Genomic DNA, 22,430 nt, shown 5'->3' with positions numbered 1-22,430 from the left:
TTAAAACAGATGTTCATATTCTTTTCCCATTTTAAAATTGAGTTATTTGTCCTTTTAATGTTTCATTGTAACAGTCAATCTTTTAGTTTTTGTTGTCTCAGAAAGAGCTTTGGGGATGCCTGCTTGGCTCAGTCGGTTAAGTGCCTGCATTCAGCTCAGGTCATGATCCCAGGGTCCTGGGATCAAGTCCCGCATCCAGCTCCTTGCTCAGTGGGGAGCCTGCTTCTGCCTCTGCCTCTCCCCCTGCTTGTGCATGTGCGCGCTCTCTTTCTCTGTCAAAATAAATAAAATCTTAAAAAAAAAAAAAAGAGCTTTGGATCCTTACTGTTGAGTTTGGGCTAGTAACACAGATCCATCCTTGAAAACTCATCCAAGGCCTAGCTGCTATTTTTAAGAATGATAATTGGGCAAACGATGATTTTCATGTCTGATCGGTGGAGGATTTTATTTTTCATGAAAAAATGTTTTGAAAAGCATAATTTAATAGACTTATCATTTTGTCATGGCTGTTATTTGGACTAATCTTATCAGCAGATTAATGATAGACTGATAACGTGTCTCTGGCTGGTACTATTACTGGTGCTCCCTGGAAGTGTTTAAGCAAAATCTGGACAACTGCTTATTGGCTTGTTAAAGAAGAAATTCATGCATACTAAAGAAAGTTGGATTAGTTGCCATTTGAGATTCTTTCCAGCTCTAAGATTCTGTTTTTACTGCCTAGAGCTGAAATTTGTCCCAGTGCAATGGTAAAAAAAAAAAGTATTGTATCTTTTTTTTTTTTTTTTTTTAAAGATTTATTTATTTGACAGAGAGAGCGAGAGAGGGAACACAAGCAGGGGGAGTGGGAGAGGGAGAAGCAGGCTTCCCGCGGAGCAGGGAGCCCGATGCGGGGCTCGATTCCAGGACCCTGGGATCATGACCTGAGCCGAAGGCAGACGCTTAACCGACTGAGCCACCCAGGTGCCCCAAGTATTGTATCTTATTTTAATTGTTATTGTATAGAGTCTGATTCTAAAGATAATGTAGATTTATACTTTGAAAACACAGCAAAATATTATTGTACTTCATTGTTTTTTAAAAGATTTATTTATTTATTTATTTTAAGATTTTATTTATTCATTTGAGAGAGAGAATGAGAGACAGAGAGCATGAGAGGGAAGAGGGTCAGAGAGAGAAGCAGACCCCCCGCTGAGCAGGGAGCCTGACGTGGGACTCGATCCCGGGACTCCAGGATCATGACCTGAGCCAAAGGCAGTCGCTTAACCAACTGAGCCACCCAGGCGCCCCTGTTTTTTAAAAGATTTAAATTAGGGGTGCCTGGGTGGCTCAGTCATTAAGTATCTGCCTTCGGCTCGGGTCCTGGTCCCAGAGTCCTGGGATTGAGCCCTACATCGGGCTCTCTGCGCGGCAGGCAGCCTGCTTCTCCCTCTCCCACTCCCCCTGCTTGTGTTCCCTCTCTCACTGTCTCTGTCTCTGTCAAATAAATAAATAAAATCTTTAAAAAAAATAAAAAAAGATTTAAATTATTTCACCTTGTTGCACTTGGGATAGTTTGCTTTCCTTCAATTCTAAAGAATATGTTTTTTTCTTCTTACAGATTAGCAAGACATCTACAAAAAGAGGCCCAAGCTCAACACAATAATTCTGAATTCACAGAAGAACAAAAGGTACTATAAAATAATATCTACATATTATCAGATTCCAAATGAAAAGGATTCTGTCTTTCAAGCCATTAAGCAAAAACAACAGAATGTTATACTTGAGTACAAAGAATGACACTGATTATGCATTGGGGAACATAAAGTGACCGCTGAGAGATGATTTACTACTTAGTGACTTTCTCACTTGATGAATTTCTCGACTCAGCCATTTAGACTTTAACTTTAGTGGAGACTGTCTACACTCTGGTTGGGAGAGGGGTAGATTCCAGAGGCTGAAGTTTGACTGTGAGTGATTTTGTCCAACTTCAGTACTTATTTAACTCTGAATTTTCTTAACCCCTTCTTCCTCCTCTCAAAACAAACACAAAGCCAAAAGAAAAAAAAAAAAAAAGCCATCACTGAAAAAAATTAATAGTAAAATAATAATTTTATTTATTTTTAAGATTTTATTTATTTGACAGCACAAGTAAGGGGAGTGTCAGGCAGAGGGAGAGGGAGAAGCAGGCTTTCCGCTGAGCAAGGAGCCTGATATGGGGCTCTATCCCAGGACCCTGGAATCATGACCCGAGCCAAAGGCAGATGAGCAAGCAACTGAGCCACCCAGGCGCCCCTAAAATAATAATTTTTAAAAAATTGTTCAAGTCAAGAATTTGGCATAAGAATCCATCAGCAAAATAAATGCATAAGGTTGCAAAATGTCTCAGTGGTGCTCTTGAATTAAGATTTTAATGTGTTGAGTCAATGCCCTGGACTTTTAGAGATTATAAAAAGTGGGATGGATACTTTAAGAAGCTTTGCTTTCAAAGAGTGAGAAGAAACAGGAAGAAACAATTCCCATTTTTTCCTGGCTCAGAGTATCTAGTGTTAAGTCAAATTTTAATCTTGTAGATAATGAAAAAAAATTACTGTGTCAGTTGTTCCCTCATCTCTTAAGAAAAGACACTGTGAAAACTGTAGTGACTTAATTTGTTCTTATTAATCATTTTTCTGTACAAGTGGTGGGAGTGGTTTTCTGCACGTGTTTTAAGTAAGCCTAAAATTTATTTTAGTCCTTTTGCCTATATTCATTTGACTCTTACTTATAGGCGTTTGAACAGATAAAAACTCTAAAGATTAGGATTAGCTATATTTTTTACACAAGTCAGGATATTTGCATTTTAAAAATACTTAGTATCTACATCCTCTACTGTACTTTTTTTGTATTTAGAAAAGAAAACATCACTACAATTTAGAGGTGCATTTTTCTTTTTTCCTTTACAATTGTTAATGTATGCAGTAGATTTAGGAAATTTAGGATTTGAGTCCAGGAAAATAATTACCACAGAAGAAATGATTGGTTTGCTTGAGGAAAGGAACAAAGACTATATGCTTTATCACCTCTATAAGATTTGTAAACTCTAGGAATTGATTAGGAAGTGATCAGCTGACATCACAAAATTAATTTCGAAACAATCTCAAATATTTGAGTATGCAAATTAATAGCTAACAGAGTGTGTTATGAATATGGAAACAGATGAAAGCTTAGGGAATTTTTAAAAAGTTTCATGACCACCCCTCCTCAATACTTTAATCACCTATTTGCCTTGCCTTCCTTATATGCTTTGTCACCAGCACCTCTTGCTTAGGTATAGGGCCTATGAGCAACATGACCTCAAATAGTAGGTGAGTTGACCTAAAACAAAGCACAGTTTTTTAAAATGCCATCAAGAAATGAGCTTTTTCATACAATGATTAAACCATCAAGAAAAAATAAACTTTTTCTTAATTTTCTTTAACTTTCTAAGGCTGAAGCTGATGTTCGATAATGCTCTTTATCTTTTAATTTATAGCTGTTCCTTAGCTGCCTTTTTTTCACTTTACACAGACCCACAAGTCTTACACTCCCATAAGGCCTGGGAGGCAGCATGACCTAGAGGAAAAGCCTGAGATCTGGACTTGGTCTTGAATCTGGGCTCTGTCCCCGGCCCTTATTTCCTTATGTATGAGATGAGGGATTAGATAACCCTAAATGATCTTAGAAGATATCCCTACATCTTCTAATGACTCATACCTTTGAAGTTTTCTGTACCTCCTCCTTCCCTGGAGGCCTGATTTCGGAGGGATTTGTTATTTATAATACCTGCCTAAGGGGCACCTGTGGCTGCCACTTGTGTACCTGCCTGCCTAATTCCTTGGGCTCAGAGAAGGACCCCCAAATCATTCTGTACTACATTAGGAACCTAAGGCAAGTTGTATGCATTTACAAATTTAATTTTCTTTAAAAATACAACTGAAACATTCACAATGGGCCAAAAAAACCCATACTGACATACAGACCTTATTTTTGAACGTCACACAAGAGGCTCCAAGTTAATGATTAGGAAACAAAGGCTTCCCAGATGTGATCTGGGGGAACACTGGCTCTGAAAAATTAATAGATGTTATTTGAACAGGGAGTTTGTGACTTGTCAGGGCTTTTAATATGCTAATGTGTGTGTTGAATTTTTTAAAAGACTTTGGGTAATGGAGTGTTTCTTAAATTTGTTTGCTTTTGGAGGCACCCCCCCTTTATAGAACACTTCATTGGGTCTAGTGTTCCAAAGAACATGTTATGGGAGATTTCGAAACCAACTGTTAGGTCTGCAAAATTAATTGAATGCCAGATCTGGCACATAAGCCAAAGGAGAAGAAACTCAGTTGCGTTTTCCTCAAAAGAGGAAAAACACAGAATATGCCTTCTATTATTCTAAGCAAAACTGTTCTTTATGTTTTCTATTTTGAATTATATTTTTTACGCTTTTGCTATTCTCAGTGTTTTTGTAACGGTGACAAATCTTAGAATTATGCTAACCATTCATAGTTTGTGGGACTTCTAAAAATTTTCTTAAAAACCAACCAATATTTCTTTATGAAGCTTTTTACTGTCTTGCTCACAATAAGCTTTGAAAAATAGTTGATGAATAAATGCTTTGTTGGGTCTTAGGTTATTGATATTTATCCATATTTAACTATTTAAGATCAGAGAAATACTAATTTTTGAGAAAACATACACATCTTCGCAGTATTTATTTTAAATCTAAACTCTAGAGCAGAATTACTGATCTCTCTAAACTTTATTAATCGGTGATTTAAAAAAATCTTCACATGGATTTGCTATTCATAATATTCTCAAAGATTTCTGTTGGAAAATGAGAAAGTTTAGGGTTCTTATTTGATCCTCCCTCATGATTAGTTGACTTAGCTCTCATTTCAATCCTCAATAGTTTTGTCATTATAACAACTGAGTTTAGTAGCCAAAGAATAGCTGCCAAAAGCTTTCATTCCATTAAATTCCCTACTTTGGTGTCGTAGATTTTCTCATGTAAGTTTCTGGACAGAAGAGAACATCCTGTCTCATGATGCTTAGAAAGTTTTTCCCTGTTTTGAATCGAGTTTGGTAGTAATGAGAGTTCCAGCACTATGCGCTTGTTTTATATTTTATAGGTTCCCCCTTTCCACTGTCTCCTCCACCTTCCCCTCTTTCTCCTACCCCAGCCTCCCCCTGGCTAGAGGGTAGATGACTGGCTATTTAAATCAAAAAATTAAGTCTGGATTGAGACGGTACTACTTTATATGTATTTTTTCGATTTTTTCCTTATGTAAATTGAATGTGTTTTAGCAAAATTAACTTGGCTCTTTGTTTTTTTTCCCATCTTTTCCTTAGCTGCTCTTTTTATTAATTTCCCTACCAATGACAAAATAGCCAGTATTCTAAAAACGAGAACATTTTCCATTTCTGTACCATATTAAGCATGAGCAGTTAATTTGAATGAGGTGCTAATAATTTAAATTTTTTAAAACTAAACTTCATTTACCTTCAGTGCTTAGTCTTAATGTACCTTAGTTAATAGTCAGTATTTAATATGTGGACACAAGTGACCTGGTACTGCTTAATCATTTTTCCTAACCATTTGTTTCTAAGAAAGGTGACACGGTTACAGTAGCAGGCACTTGATTTTGACATCAATAAATGCTGCATGTTTTAAAAGTCATTGCTGCAGCTGAAAATGATAGTGTTTCGCTCCCTTTTAATACTGATGTTGGGTGTGGTCCCTTAAAGTAGTTATGAATAATGCCTATTGGTATTTTGCCATAGTTCAGTAGATTCTGTGTAAAAAGCTATTCCTTCTGCTTAACTTGCAGAAATGTTTAAATTTAAAATAGGTTATTAGTGGAATCGTAATTGTTAAACTGCATTTTCCTTAAATGTTAACAGTCTCAAATCAAATGGATTTTATAGTAAATGAAAGAAAGAGAGTTAATATTTCTGAAGACTTACTCATTGATACATCTCACTTAATACAGAATCCTTTTTAAAAAGCATTTTTAAAAGAACCTAAAAAGTATGGCCAAATGGTATTAAAATAAGTATATCACTTTATTGTACGTATCACTATTATATGTATAGAAGACATGGGTGTCTAGGGCAAGTTGCTTAACGTCTCTTCAGTAAAATGATTGTCTCTAACTCAGGGTTATAATGAGGATTACATGAATTAATGCTTATAACTCACTTAGGAGATGTGAGTACTCAGTAGCTGTTAGCCATTACTTTATTATTATATATTTATGTTTTTATACATACATACAAATAAAACATATATAAATTTTATTTATATATATTTAAATCACCTAGTTTTGTCATAGTTGAGTGGTATATTTAAACAACAGTGGGGATATTAGATTTTATGTAGAAAAGACTATTGCTGGTTCTTATGCAGTAGCTATTTGAGAGAGTAAATAAACAGATGAGTCCTTTTGAAGTTACTAAATTTAAATGTAATCTTTAAATGTAAAATTTCAGAATAAAATAGGGTATTTTCTAAACTGTGATATTGGGATTAAAAGGAATTTTTACAGATTGTGGAGATAGAGAGTGTTACTTGTTCCTTGGCCAAGGGTCCTGTCTTACTCAGGAGTGGCTGGAGTTGGCTTTACCAGCTGTTGACTGTCGGTAAGATAATTGCATAGTGCCCACTAGCCTGCGTACCAGGGGCCAGGCCGGTACCTGTTACACCTCTTTGCTCCTCGTTTATCTTATGAAGAAAGTGAAAATCCAATTTACTAAACTTCTGCAAGTGATCAGTACGTGTAGAAAAAACATGTCATTTTTTCCCAAGAATGTTTTGTGGTGAAGGCATTGCAAGTATTGTACGTAAATACTTCACTTTTATGGTCTGGATTTATTCCTAATAAAAACGTAAGAAATGCCCTATTTTTGGAAGGACTTAAAAATGTCGATGGGCCTGATTCAGCTGCCTATTCTTACAGGTATTTCTTCTGTGGGTCTCCTCCTCTTTATTTCCACTCTAGTTGTCCATGTTCTTGTTCTGATTCACATTTACCCAGAATAACCTGACTGCTCTTACCTGTAGTCTTTGCCCTTTTCTCCCCCAGCCTGTGGAGACTGTTGTCTTAACAGTCTTCCTAAAGGTCATTCTTCTATTCAAAAACCTCTGTGTAATTTATTGCTACAGTAATAACAGATTCCTCTGCTCGTCCTGGAAGGTCCCCTTCAGAAAGACCATGGCTTCCCCCAGCGCACGCGCGCACACACCCTCACTTTTCATATTTCAAACCTAATATCCCTCTGCTTTCAGTTTGAGACTTTAGACAACTGAACTGTGAGTTTTCTAAACTCTTCAGTTTGACAAATCCTCCCAGTTACTGGGGCTTGATTTCTAACACAGATTCTTGCACAGTTTCTTCATGTGTAATGGCTCACTTTGCTAAAGCTGATAAGAATCAAGCGTCTCTTCTTTATATTACAGTGATTTTGTAGACTCTCATCTCACATAATATAACTTGAGCTTGTTAAAAGCAAGGACTATACCCTATTATTTTTATCCATCTTATAGCCCATCTAAGACAGATCTGACTATAAAACTTGCCACCATTCATCACAAGTATTGATTTTGCTGAGTATTACCTACATATTTAATTAGACAAGTCAAGTTTGGACCTATGTCAAAATTAAATCATACCATTTTGCTAGCTTTCAGATATTTTTTATTTTAAATCTTTTAGCGAATTTCAGGCTTAATGGAGATTAAGAGAAGGCAAAGCTTGGGAGGGAAGATGTTGGAAGTCCTTTTCATTGACCTTTAAATAAATCTAAAGCTGTCATCAGAGCAAACTTGATTTAAAATTGGTCGTGGTACAGTTAGGTCAGGAGAGAATATGGACTCACATTCTCTCCCTTATCCTAGCCCTTTGCCTCCTGTTTCTCTTTTCTAAAATCTGCAAGATGCTACAAAGAAGTAAAATTTAACTTTAAAAAAATATATAGATCCCTTACTAATGAAAATTAACTCCATGGTTTTGACAACTAACAGTTGCAATATATTTGGTATTTATAGCTTTTTCTTTTTCCTACAGAAAACCATAGGCAAAATTGCAACATGTTTGGAATTACGAAGTGCAGCTTTACAGGTAAACACAGGTTTTTTTCCTGCTTTCTGATATAAGAAAAAATCATTATGAACTATTCTAATAAACTTTAAGCATTAATGCTGAAAGCAGTATTGTCTCAGAAGAGATTTCTGGCAATAGGAATTCATGGGTTAAACTCCTATTAGAAGATTTAGTTCATATTTAATAAACTGTAGAGAGAAAAGATATAACGTCAGTTTTTTGTTATTTTTAGCCCAAATGTTCCAAAATATAAAAACAAACAAAAACCAGTTTGGGACTTTTTCTTTTTTTTTTTTTTTTAAGATTTTATTTATTTGTCAGAGAGAGAGCACAAGAGGGGGAGTGGCAGGCAAAGGGAGAAGCAGGCTGCCCCGCTGAGCAAGGAGCCCGATGCGGGACTCGATCCCAGGACCCTGGGATTATGACCTGAGCCGAAGGCAGACCTTAACCAACTGATCTACCCAGGCATCCCGGGACTTTTCATTTTCTACTTTGAAAGCATGAAATGGATTCATTTATTTTGTCCACTTTTTCAATATTTAGTTCTTGCCACTTAAAAGACATAGGGTATAGTGAAATCTTTGTAATAAAAAGATGTAATATGCATATTTTAAATTCAGTCCACACAGTCTCAAGAAGAATTTAAACTGGAGGACCTGAAGAAGCTAGAACCAAGTAAGTTTTATTTTATATTTTTAGTGGTATTCCTTTAGGAAACTACTTAATTCATTATAGATATTAAGATTATTTAGCATAGGTACTTATTCATTTCTGTTCCTACCTAGTCCTATGTGATTTTTTTTGTGCTTTTATAATTTCTGTAATATTTATAGTAATTATTATTCTGTTCACCATTATAGAATATGAAAAGTGGTTTGATTCCAGGTTCTATCTCATTCATATGTTTCAGCCTTTGTTTTAATCACTTTAATAAGACTATAATTACTTTGGTAAGCATTTACAGTCGAGTTTACTGGAGAGTATAAAGTTACAGTTATTGATGCCCGTTTATACTACATGTCCTTGGAAACTACAGTCTAGCTGTTTGCGATGCTCTACAAAAGATTTCCTTGTTGTCCCCATTTTCTTGTCCCTTCTTGAAAGCTTTTTTGAAGTAAACATTTGCTTCAAATGTTTTGGTGGTTAGGATGTGCCAAATAAGATTTTCTTATGGTTCACATGAATGTTCTCTTAGAGGAATGTTTTCTTATTGTTCATATGAATGTTCTCTTTGCAAAATAGGCAAAGGCACAAGTACTGAATACCACCACGGTCCACCACATTTTTATCACCCCAGAAAGAAACCCTGTCTTGTTTAGCCCACACCGGCTTCCCCTACTCCTCAGTTCCCGGCCCTACGCAGTCATTAATTCACTTTCTGTCTTGTGAATGTGCCGTTCTGGACATTTTGTATAAATGGAATCATATCACATATGGTCCTTTGTGACTGATTATATATGTAAGATTATTTTAAGAAAAGCACATTGATGGCTTTTAAAAAAGATTAGCTGCAGTGAGGATGTCTGTTGTGTAATGGTTTTAAAGATTGTGTTTGATTTTTTTTTTTAATGATGATAATAATTAGGATTTTGGCTTTCTATTTAGTCACAGTTTTCCATTAGTTTTTGTTTGTTTTTCGGTGTGTTTCCAAACAAAATTTTAGAGTGTTACAGATTTCTCCTATTGCCTTGTAGGATCTTTCATTGATATTAATGGTTACCATTACCATTAACCCAAACACTCAAATAAGTCCATTCAGCTGCAGTTTGCTAACTGCATGACCTTACAGCTTGTAAATGCCAGAACTGGGTTTTAACCAGGATTCTAAGTGACCCCAAAGCCTATGCTCCTGCCACTATATTCTGTTGTGATACCTGTAATGGTGCAATATTGACATCAATCCTAAATATCATGGGTTTCCAGTTCAAGCTCTTGAGGGATTATTGACCCATGTATTAGTGGCAGATTGGACTAAAATCTGCATTAGTCTTCCATTTCTTGCTTTTTTGTTTGCTTGTTTTTGTTTTTTTAAGAATAGGGGTGGGAATGGAAAGGAAAGATAGTATTGGAATTTATTTTGTTATAGTCTGAATTTATATAGTGCTTTTCATTTGGACCTCTCCCTTCATCGTACTTAGTTATCTTTTTAGGTGATTTTAATTTGCTATTGCCTTTTAAAGGAATGTAAATGTGTATATTATATCTGAGGATATGCTCTATAATTTTGCATCTCTCAAAGCTAGGCACTTGTTAGGAGTTATTTTATCAGAATTAAACATTTTCTACAAATCGGTATTTGAATAGATTTCAGATTAAGTCAAGCTAGTTTCTGCCTCTTTTTATACTGTAAGGAAAGGAAAATTAATATGTGGGACTTGGTTTATTCTGCTAATGTAGGTTTTAAGGTTAAAAAGTCTCTTGATAATCCTGTGTGAAACTAGTACAAGTAAGATTTTGAAAGTACTATTTATTTCATTTCCTGATGTTAATCCACCTTTCAGATGGGAAGAACTTACTCATTTTACCCACCAGAAAAATGAAACAAGTCAGCCACAGAAGCAGAACACACTTTGTTGACAGTGTGTCTGTCATTTTCAGAGTGTGGCCTTCAGGAGGGTGGCAGGCCATGCTCTGTGAGAGGGGGCTGGGAGTGCTGAGTTTCTCCTGGCAGAGGTGCTCCATCAGATGTCAGCTGTGGGGTGAGCCACGTGGTCCCCAAACCATGGTGGGCTCCGTGCTCATGATAATACCTTCCAGGAAATTACAAGCCAAACCAGTACCTGCCTCGGGCCTTTGTTGTTGTTATAAAGATGTTATTTTTAAGTAATCTCTCCACTCAACGTGGGGCTCGAACTCACAACCCCAGAGATAAAGAGTCGCACGCTCCACCAACTGAGCCAGCCGGGCGCCCCTCTAGCCTGTTGTTTAACACCTGGAAAGCCCTTGCGCCCATGCTGCTTCTGGACGCATCCTCTCATTCCAGGTTACGGCTCACTTGTCTTCCAGCAAGTTACTTTTCTGTCCACCTTAGCCGAAGTTGTCCCCCTGCTCCACTTACACGCTCATCCTGACCCTGTCCTTTGTGATGCTAACCACAGTCTAACAGTACCTTGTTAATTTGTTGCTTTATTTACTGTCTGCTTTTCCTGACTAGAGCCTAAGATCCATAGATGAGAGCAAGAACCCTCTGTCTTGATCACTGCCATATCTTTAGCACCTAAAACAGGGACTGGAACATAGTGGGCACTTGGTGCCCATTTGTTGAGAGGAAGAAAGAGAAAGGAAAGATGAGGGTAAGAGCTGGAGGGCAAAGAGAATAAGAATGAACAAGAAGCTAGACACAAGTCTCAGACCTCTCACTGAACGACTCAATAAATCGAGTGCATATAATGGAAGTCTGAAAAAGCCCTGTGACTCCTGTAGGAGTAAGTCATAAAAGCGCAGCCTGCGCTCTGGGATTTCCTGCTTTGGGATGACAGCATACACACGCCGCAGCTCTTATCTCCAAACTACAGCACTCTGGAATGAGGCTGCGTAAGTTGAGTACAAAATCGTAGGAACTTTTTGGATTGCTCGGTTAATGCCATTATTTCACCTTCACGTAACTGCAGGTAGTTACTAAAGACCCATAACGCCAGATACGAAGCACTAAATTACATACTTCTAGTAACTCTGTAAGGTATCCATATTCATAGTAGCTCTCTAAATGTAGGCAGAGTTATAGAACGTCTTTTTTTTTTAATTAAAGTTTTTGGTTTGTTTTTTTTTTTAAAGATTCCATTTATTTGTCAGAGAGAGAGAGAAAGAGCACAAGCAGGGGAAGTGGCAGAGGGGGAAGCAGGCTCCCCACTGAGCAAGGAGCCCGATGCGGGACTCTGTCCCAGGACCCTGTCCCAGGACCTTGGGATCATGACCTGAGCCGAAGGCAGCCGCTTAACCAACTGAGCCCCCAGGCATCCCTAGAACATCTCTCTTAAAGTTTACATGCCAGAATGTAATTATGGACCATACCCTAAGGCAGAAGGTGGTGGGTGCCATGTTATCTGAAGACTTCTCTTGAGGGTAAATCCCTCTTTGTGTATTTGTCTGTGTATGTATGTAGATATATGTGTGTAATAAACTATCATAAATGGCATATGGAAATTGTAACCAGTTTTATCTAATTTTGCCAGTTTTATGGGGTTGAGGAGAAATCTAATAAGGACATAGACCAAAATAATCTCACGTACCTCTAATTGGTTATCTTTGGACCAGTCTTGTAATTGAAGTACTCCAGGAAGGAGATCTTTTCTTTCTCTGCTGCCCTATATCTCACCTAGGACCTTGTACATACAACTGTTTTGGAGTTTGTTTTCTGTGAGGGCTCTGAGGTTCTGGAACTTACTTTCCTTGGAGATCTTACAAAGTACTGGTACCTGGAGTATACTATGGATATTTTCATTTTGCTAAGACCTTCAATGGACAAATGCGTCGTGGCTCTGAATGATGATAAGATTGGGAGTTTTTTTAAGTATTAATATGCATAGTAAAATTGATTAAAAATCAGTCATTTCTAATAAAATTTTTTTTGATTCATGGAAGAATTTGTGTCTTTCTTTCTGTTTTTATTCTAGTCCTAAAGAATATTCTTACATATAATAAGGAATTCCCATTTGACGTTCAGCCTGTCCCCTTAAGGTAAAATAATTAAGCACCAATATTTGTCTTCTTATTTTATTGTCTTATTTTTTACCTAGTTTTCAGATATATGTGCATTTTTTATATCAGTATTGATATCTTTAATATCAGTAGGTCAACATTTCTGTGTCAACATTTTTTGTATCCACATCTTACCTGGGAAATGGGTGGCTATAATGCCTCTCTAGGGTAGTTAGTTTTGTAGCTCACTATTTTGTTTGCCATTTTGCATGTAGAAGAATTTTAGCACCTGGTGAAGAAGAGAATTTGGAATTTGAAGAAGATGAAGAAGAGGGTGGTGCTGGAGCAGGGTCTCCTGATTCCTTTCCTGCTAGAGTTCCTGGTGAGTATTGCTGATTTCAAAACAGGCATAGCTTAATCCAAGGTTAGGGTGTTTAGAACTTACTTTGGTACTTGCCAATCTTAAGCAAATTTTCATAGCCATGGTCTGAAGGTATCTTACTATCTGTGTTGGGTGTACAAGGCCACCCTGAAGTTCAGTGATTTGCTAGGAAGACTCAACAGACTCAGCATATAATTGTATTCACAGCTATGATTTATTGCAATGAGCAAAGACAAGAACAAAGTCAGCAGAGGGAAAAGGTGCACAAGTGAACGAAGTCTGGAGGAAACCAGATGCAGGCTTCTTTTTTTTTTTTTTTTTTTATTTAAATTCAAGTTCATTAACATAGAGTGTATTGTTAGTTTCAGGGGTAGAATTTAGTGGTTCATCAGTTGCATATAATACCCAGTGCTCATTACAAGCGCCCCCCCTTAATGCCCATCACCCAGTTACCACATGAGGTGCAAGCTTCTGAGAGTCCCCTCCCAGTGGAGTCACATAGGTTCTACTACATGTAAAATGTGTCCGTGGGAAGCTGTTAGAGACTCCGTGCCCAGCGCTGTTCTTAGGGGCTGATCACATCGGCACCCTCTGCTTAGCACTGGCCAGAGTTCCAGACTCCCGGAAGGAAAGCACATATTCAGCATAAACCATATTGTTTGCACAGTTTACAGATAGTGAGCATCCTTATTGGGGGATGGTGGGAACATGCCCGAAATCCAAGTTCCCAGGCTCTAGCCCAGGGGTGGCCTTGCCAGCAGGCCTTCCTGACAATAACAGTCTCAGGCCTGCTATGGTAACTCTTTTCTGTAGACTATTGTAAGCACTTCTTTAATTAATCAAATGTAGTCATTAAGACTGGGTCCAAGGGGAATGGGTACTGAACAAATGCTCTTTTTTCCCCATCTTGTTTTAGGAAAGGAAATAATATATGGCAAACCGTTTTTATTTGCAGAAGAAAGGATCTTCCCTTTCTGTAAATGACCTAGGCAGGCACCCTGGATAAGTCTCTTGCCTCTCCCAATCACTGGTTTGCCCTGTTCTGTTTTTATACAGTGCATAGTTTTCATTTCTGGTAAACTAGTTCACTTTAGGTATGATAGCGGTGTGCTGTAAGATTATCATGCATTTTGAAATAGACCCTAGAAGCTTTATAGTAGAGCTAAATACAATTTGTGTGTCATCCAGATAGCTTTCTTGGTAATAAAAGCGTAGTAATATCGGGGCACCTGGATGGCTCAGTCGGTTAAGCAGCTGCCTTCGGCTCAGGTCATGATCCCGGGGTCCTGGGATCAAGCCCCACATTGGGCTCCCTACTCGTCGGGGAGTCTGCTTCTCCCTCTTCCTCTGCCTGCCTCTCTGCCTACTTGTGCTCTCTATCTCTCTGTCAAATAAATAAATAAAATCTTAAAAAAAAAAGTATAGTAATATTAATACTCCCTGGGGAGGAGGCATTCTGGAGCAGGAACAGCATGGACTTGAACCAACAGACATTTGGGCTGGAGTCTAGGCTCTGACAGTGACTAGTTGAAGGACTTTGCTCTTGTTTCCTAAACCAATCTGAAGCTCAATTTCTTTCTTTATAAAATGGGATAATAACTGCCGAACTCGTCAGTTTACCGTGAAGACGAAAAACAGTACTACGGCTAAAGGTGTGAGCACTGTCGGGGTCACATGCTGAACGTGTTGTGACGCCTGTGGTTCTCATCGTCCCCTCCCTTCAGTGGGGGTAGCAGGATCTACGCTTTGGGGTCACTGGCGAAATTACAGGCACTAGAGATGGTAGCTCTTAGTGCAAATGTTTCTTTGGTACAAGGGCATTATTTCCAATCGGCCTCACTTTATGAAGAGTTGTATATTTTTCTTATTTTGTCATATACTTAGGAAATTTCAAATTGGCCGAGCTGGTGAGAGAAATTACTTTGTTGTCTTACTGACTGAATAATTGTCATTCCCTTTTCAAACCACATATTGTAATTGATGTAGCTTCCAGTGCTATAAATTTCAATCTGTACTTTGATAGCAGATAAGATCCTTAAAGTAGATGATGTAAACCATGATACAGATTAAGGTCTTTATGGGGTTCAGGTTGCTGAGTTGAAGAAAAACTTGTACCTTAAACTAAATCCACTTGCTATGTAGGATTAAGCCCAAACTAAATAGATTTTTGTATTCTGACATAGCATCGTGATATCTCATTTCAGAGATAGAGAAAGGTTACTGAACCCTTATATTCGCTGAATTTCTTTTTCCTGAAAGTAGGAAAGAGCACATATAGTTTAATTAACTGTATTTAGTTTGTGATATGAGCGTTATTAACTAATTTGTAGAGGCGCCTGGGTGGCTCAGTCGGTTCAGCGTCTGACTTCAGCTCAGGTCGTGATCCCAGGGTCCTGGGATTGAGCTCCTCCTCTGGCTCCCTGCTCAGTGGGGAGTCTGCCTCTCCCTCTCCTCCTCCCCCCCCCCCCAGCTCATTCTCTCTCTCAAATAAATAAAATCTTTTTAAAAAAATTTGTAGTTATACTTACTGAAATCATTGAAATAGGAAGATGACATTTGACATTTAATTGTAAAGCAGGAAAACATTTTTTTCTTATATCTTTTCTTTTTCCTGAAGAATCCTGAATCACTGAATTCAAGATTTCAGTGATGCCTAGGCAGTGTCTGCATTTTGGTGGCTAAAGGGTTCTAAGAATTGTGACTTTTTATTTGTCACCTTTGTTCTTATATAATTTATTGAGTTGTAGGTTTGTTGTGACTTTTTTAAAGTCACATTTACTGAAGTATCATTTACATGTATAAAATTAATGCTTTTTAAAAAGTGTGTAGTTTGTAAGTTTTGACAAATGCATACAGTTGTGTAAACACTACCACTATAAGGCTGATGAAGAATGGTATCGTATGTGATATGGTATGACTCAGAGTAGTTTTTTTCCCATTTAAAATTAAAAATGACTTTCATCCAACCTTTCTTGAAGAAAAAAAAGACAAAAAAGCTTTCTTAATAACTACTTTCTTCTTTTCAAAACTTTAAAAACTCATAAGGCAAACATAATTGTTAAATAATTTGCTTAAGTCAAATTGAGATTTAATTTGTCTAAAGGTAGGCTTGGGGGGCGCCTGGGTGCCTTAGTGAGTTAAGTGTTTGACTTCAGCTCAGGTCATGGTCTCAGGGTCCTGGGACCGAGCCCCACTTGGTGGGGAGTCTTCTTCCCCTCTCCCATTCTGCCCTTCCCCCCCCCCCCACTAGTCTTCTCTGCCTCTGTCTCCCTGTCTCTCAAATAAATAAAATCTTTAAAAATAATAAAGGTAGGCTTGTAGATTTCACTTAAATAAAGGATATAAATTTACAACCTGTTATTTATGTCCAGAAAATTTAGACAGCGTTGAATAGTAAAGCTACTAAAATCATAAACAAAGCAATATGAATTTAAAAATAGCCCAAGACACAATTTTTCAAGATTTTAAAAAACATTTTCTTATTGAATGACATGATCAAGCTCAAATATAGGCTTAGCCATTTCAAAATTATTATACGAGTATGTTGATTTATCTCTATATAGGCTTAAATATGTGTACACGTTTATTTTTGAAACTAAAAATAAAGAATGTAATTTATCTTTTAAAGTAGAAACAGTTTTAATATTCACTTGGGAAAAACATCTTTCATTAAAGGAGAATCTGCCATTGGCTTTGAAAGTTAGGTAAGCAACCCTCCCCCCCCCTTTTTTTTTAAGAGAAAGAGCACTTGCGGGTGGGGGGGAGTAGATCTTAAGCAGGCTCCGCGCATGCCGAAATCAGGAGTCAGATGTTTAACCAACTGAGCCACCCAGACGCCCCAGAGGTCCCCTTTTGACTGTCAAAAAAAAAAGCCATAAAGTGAAAAAGACACATAAGGAGCTGACATCCTTAATATATAAGAAATCTTTAAGCTGTGACAACAAAGGCCACAAGCACATTAGAAAATTGGGCAAAGGACATGGACAGTTTACTCACACAAATATGTACAAGTGGCCCTTAAACATGTGAAAAGATGTAACATAATAGACATACAAATTAAAACTGTTGCTGAGGCTGCAGGGAACATGCTCATTCATTGCTGGCAAGAGTACAAACGGTACAGTCCCTCTGGAGGGGAATTCATCAATATCTAACAATAACAAAATTAGACATTTTTTCTTAGGCCCAGCAATCCATCTCACTTCTAGGAATTTATTCTGAAGGTACATCTCCAATAAAATTTTTTAAAAAAATCAAAAACTGGCATCTAGCCGCTTATTTATCGTGGTATTATTTGTAATAGTAAAATATTAGAAACAGCCTGAATGCCATACATAGATTGGCTGAGTAAACTATGATACACAGAATACTGCAGATCACAATTAGGAAAATCTCCATGAACTAATGAGTGATTTTTGGAATATATTGTTACAAGTACATCAAGGTGATTCACCTTAAGAAATTGAGAAAAATCTCAGTCTTCTCAGTAGATGCAGAAAATGTTTTAAATTAAATTCGAGGGGCACCTACATACATTCAGTTAAGCATCTGCCTTCGGCCCAGGTCATGATCTCAGGGTCCTGGGATCAAGCCCCATATCAGGCTCCCTGCTCAGCGTGAAGTCTCCCTCTGCCCTTCCCCACCACTCATGCTTGCTCGCTCGCTCTCATATAAATAAATAAAATTAAATTTTAAATAATTAAATTCTAAATCTGTTTTTGAGTTTAAAAAAATTCTAGCAGACTGGCTGGCTCAGGCAGCTAAGCGTCTGACTCTTGATTTCAGCTCTGGTCCTGATCTCAGGGTTGTGAGATGGAGCCCCAAGTCCGGCTCCATGCTCAGTGGGGAATTTGCTGGAGATTCTCTCCCTCTGCCCCTCCCTCCCTCCTAAAATAATAAATAAATAAATTTTTAAAAAAATTTCTAGCAGACTGAGAACAGAACATGTCTGCAGGTGTTCTCTAAGGGACACTTAGAGCCAAAATCATACTTGTAAAAATTGAAGCTTTCCTTTTCAGATCAAGAACAAGGCAAGAGTAAGAGTGCCTACTATTACCTTTTTATTAACATTGTCTGGAAGTGCTAGCCAGTACACTAGGACAAGAAAAATAAAAGATAAACATTAGGAGAAGAAAATCCCCTCCCTTTATCTGCAGGTGTTATGAATATATATATAGTACATATAAAAGAATCAACAGGTGAGTAATTAGGATTAATAAGAGTTTAGTACGCATGGTTCTTTGAAAGAATCAATTCTTAAGTACAGATTTTTTTTTAATCTATAAACAAGCAAGATCAAATCTTAAGTACAGATTTTTTTTTAATCTATAAACAAGCAATAGTTGCTTAGAAAATAAATATTATAACATTTATTATAATATAGAATATCAAATACCTAGTAATAAATCCAACAAAAGAAGTGTAAGACCTTTGTGAAGAAAATAATAAAACTATCAAGAGAAATTAAGAAATCTTTAATAAATGGAAAGGTATATTTCAGTTCATGGATTGGACGAAGCAGTTTGTAAAGATGTGACTATTTTTTTTTTTTTTTAAGATTTTATTTATTTATTTGAGAGAGAGAGAATGAGAGACAGAGAGCATGAGAGGGGAGACAGTCAGAGGGTGAAGCAGACTCCCCGCTGAGCAGGGAGCCCGATGCGGGACTCGATCCCGGGACTCCAGGATCATGACCTGAGCCGAAGGCAGTCGCTTAACCAACTGAGCCACCCAGGCGCCCCTGGATCAACATTTCTTTACACCTAAATTAGCTTAAAAAAGTCTGACTGCCCCAAGCATCATGGGGGGCGGGGGGCGGGGGGGGTGCAGTGGGAGCAGTGCTGGAAGGGGGTGTCTGCATGAACACTTTGAACACAGATTATCTTCATGTGGTACACAGGAGGGCGATGCCCCATGTGACTTGGTGATCCCTCTCTCTTGCAAATGTGTGCTCACATGCACTAGAATATGTGTACAAGAATGTTACAGCAGCATTGTTCAAACAGTTGCCAAAAACTTGGAGCAGCTCATAATGCCTGTCAACAGAAGAATGGATGCATAAACTGTGCTATATGTTGATAAAACCCGTGTACTATACACCAGTACTATATAGTCCTACAAATGAACAAATTATAGCTACTGGCAACAAGTCAGATAAATCTCAAGTTCAAAAGCAGGCAAAACATTATTAATATAGTGCTTTTTAGCAATTGTTTTGGAAGCCAGGATAGTGGAGAGGGATTAGGAAGAACTTTGGGTGGTGATAGAAGGGAACCCCTGGGGTAATGTTTATCTTTTGACCTAAGTGATGGTTACATGGATGCTTGTTTTCCAGTTTTCATTAGGCTGTGCACTTGTTTTATTTGCCTTTCTAAATATTTGTTAGATTTCACAATAAAATCTTTTACAAGAGACAGTGGCTGCAGTAAGAAAATGTGTTGAAATATGGCAAAATATCAAAGACGTATTTCATGTGAAAAAGTAATGTTATAATTTTACTTTCGAAATGGTATTGAATACTGCTTTGAGTGTTCCATTTTGGTTTTCTGACTTCTAACTTTTCATAAGCCAAAAGTTTTCTTTAACAAGTATCACCAGTTAAGACTCTTGAATTTTTTTTCTCTTTAAAGATTTTATGTATTTATTTGAGAGAGACAGAGATAGTGAAAGAGAACACAAATGGGGAGGAGAGGGAGAAGCAGTCTCCCCACTGAGCAGGGAGCCCGACGTCAGACTCAGTCTCAGGACCCTGAGATCGTGACCTGAGCTGAAGGCAGATGCTTAACCAACTGAGCCACCCAGGCACCCCAAGACTCTTGAATTTCTCTAGTAATTTTCCTATCATAAAATTCATTCATTGTAAGTGTACAGTTCAGTGACTTTCGATCTTTACTGTTGTACATCTTACCAGTTTGATAGATCTAATTTGAGGACATTTCCATCACCCCCCAAAATCCCCTCAAGCCTGTTTGCAGCTAATCAAATGTTCTCTTTTGAAGGTACTAAGTTGATTCACATATTTCAAATACTTCATCATTAAAAGTAGGATAACACCCTGTTGGACAGAAACATGAAAAATGTCAATCAAAGTTCTTTATAAATGTTAGGTACTTTAGTTTGAGATACTATATGCATATTAGATTAAAATCAACTTTGGTTCACATCTGTTCTCGGTAGATGATATGAAATAAACTGTACAGTTGATTTCTTGATGTCATTTTTTTGGTGTGGCTCTGGGTGGTTTTTCAGTTTTAAAAAAATTTAGCTGATACGTATGAGAGGTTTCAAATATACAGGCGCTCTTGCATGTGCCATTCTCAACAGGATTAATTTCCGAGAGAGAAGATCAGACAGAATAGAATGCAGAAAGGGGTGGGAAATTAGATTATAAAATTATTTAATTAAATACATAAATATTGAATTGTAAGTTATTTCTTCCATTAATAACCAAAAGATTTGTTGATTAGGACACCTGGATGGCTCAGTCGGTTGGGCGTCTGCCTTCAGCTCAGGTCATGATCCCAGGGTCCTGGAATTGAGGCCCATGTCAGGCTTCTTGCTCAGCAGGGAGCCTGCTTCTCCCTCTGCCTGCCACTCCCCCCTGCTTGTGCGCACGCTCTCTCTCTAACAAATAAAATCTTAAAAAGAAAAAAAAAAGATTTGTTGATTGATTCTGGTATTAAGCTTCTCAAACTTTGGGATAATATAAGAAAAGTTTAAAAAGCTCTTTGTCTTTTTCTACCACTTCATACAGAGATATGAAATATATCTTATGTAGTATGAGTAAATGTGAAATACATATATATGACATGAGTATATTAAGTATGCAGTAATTTGTAATTGGGCTTCCCGGAGTGAATTGAATCTTTAACAGATTTGACTGATTTACACTTTAGTGTTGAATATGAATTAAGGAAGTACAGATGTATCTTGTGTCTTACTAAATATTTGTCCAAAAGAATCACATTGAGTGTTTGGAAGTTTTGGAAACTACAGCAGTGTCTGGCGAGTTGCGAAGTCCGTTAAGTGCAAGGCTGTATCTTCTCTGTGCTGTTCCAGTATTTGCCCTGCAGTTGCTCCAGAGCTCACTTTTTGCCCTTCTCTCGTCAGGCACTCTACTACCCAGGCTGCCGTCAGAGCCAGGAATGACGTCACTCACCATCAGAATTGAGAAAATCGGCCTGAAGGATGCGGGGCAGTGCATCGATCCCTATATCACAGTTAGTGTAAAGGGTAAATAACTCTGTCTGCGTTTTCCCCTCTGGCGAACTGTGTAATGTTGATTCGCACTTGGAACACAGGCAGGTGTGGGGGTGGGTCCTTGCACCTGTGACAGTTCATTTGCATTCGTCCTACGGTGAGGGAAAACTCCTGGGCAGCCGTCATCGTTCCTTCACTGAGTATTTCTGAGAAAGTTTCTAAAAATACTTAATTATTTATAACTGACATGTGCATTTGCTTTTGAGGGTTTTTTGGTAAATTTCTGTATTAAAATCCCATCCAGGGTGCTGACTAGACATACACACTGTCTTCAACAGCATATACTTCCCGCCACCTTCTCAGGGTGTGTGGTTTTTTTTGCCAAGCCCCACGCTCTTCTGTTCCCCCACGCTTCCCCTTCAGGTGCTCTGCTTCCTGCCACGGTGTCTTAGACACAGGGGAGCCCTGCAGGGGTGCGTGAGCATCGGGCCTCCAGTGAACCGTCCTGAGACAGGAAGTAGGACACATCCATAAACATCCACACCCTGAGCCCAAGGCTGGGGGCATGAAAGAAGCGTTGTGTTTCTTATTAAGCATGGTCGTCTTCAGGATTTGTTTGTTTTCTCCTGTCCAGTGTGGCATACCATTTATTCCTTGAAAACAGCTTTTTGAGTCTTTGGTTTAGGACGGAATCCGCACTCACGGAATTCTTTTGTTGGTGTCAGGCCTTTATATGGCACTTGATTTGTAAAGCACTCAGCAGTCTTTTAAAAATAATTATTGGGTGATTGAGGATGAGGTTGTCATACTATTATTCAGATATCCCTGCCCCATCAATTTTCACCTACAGTTAATCTGCACTTTGAGGCAAACCAAAGAAACAGTGACTGAAATTGAACTTTTACCAATCATAGAAATAAATTCAGACACAGAGAAGAATTTTCACAGCGCTAATGCTGAAATACTTGACCTCTGATGTTATTGGTTCCCAAGTCCACGGTCTACTGGAAAGTCTTGATACCCTACATTATGTGATAGGCCATTTAAAACTGCATATCTCACGTGGGACAGTACACTGTAAAAAGTGAAGGATGATGTGCTAGGCGCTCTGTTACCTT

The 22,430-nt window shown here is 37.9% G+C and overlaps 1 protein-coding gene across 1 annotated transcript in view; it reads left to right on the top strand.

Moving 5' to 3' along the window:
* Positions 1-22,430, top strand: part of AIDA (axin interactor, dorsalization associated) — a 34,318-nt gene that overhangs the window by 7,414 nt on the left and 4,474 nt on the right. The window contains exons 2-7 of the mRNA XM_036097627.2: positions 1,598-1,667; positions 8,058-8,111; positions 8,714-8,768; positions 12,707-12,770; positions 13,007-13,113; positions 21,223-21,345. Of these exons, the coding sequence (XP_035953520.1) occupies positions 1,598-1,667; positions 8,058-8,111; positions 8,714-8,768; positions 12,707-12,770; positions 13,007-13,113; positions 21,223-21,345 (473 nt within the window). The remainder of the gene's footprint in view (positions 1-1,597; positions 1,668-8,057; positions 8,112-8,713; positions 8,769-12,706; positions 12,771-13,006; positions 13,114-21,222; positions 21,346-22,430) is intronic.

The sequence above is a fragment of the Halichoerus grypus genome, chromosome 7 (assembly GCF_964656455.1).
Source record: "Halichoerus grypus chromosome 7, mHalGry1.hap1.1, whole genome shotgun sequence".
Classification (NCBI taxonomy): Eukaryota; Metazoa; Chordata; class Mammalia; order Carnivora; family Phocidae; genus Halichoerus; species Halichoerus grypus.
The sequence above is the reverse complement of the archived record's forward strand: the minus strand, read 5'-3'. Positions and strand labels throughout refer to the sequence as shown.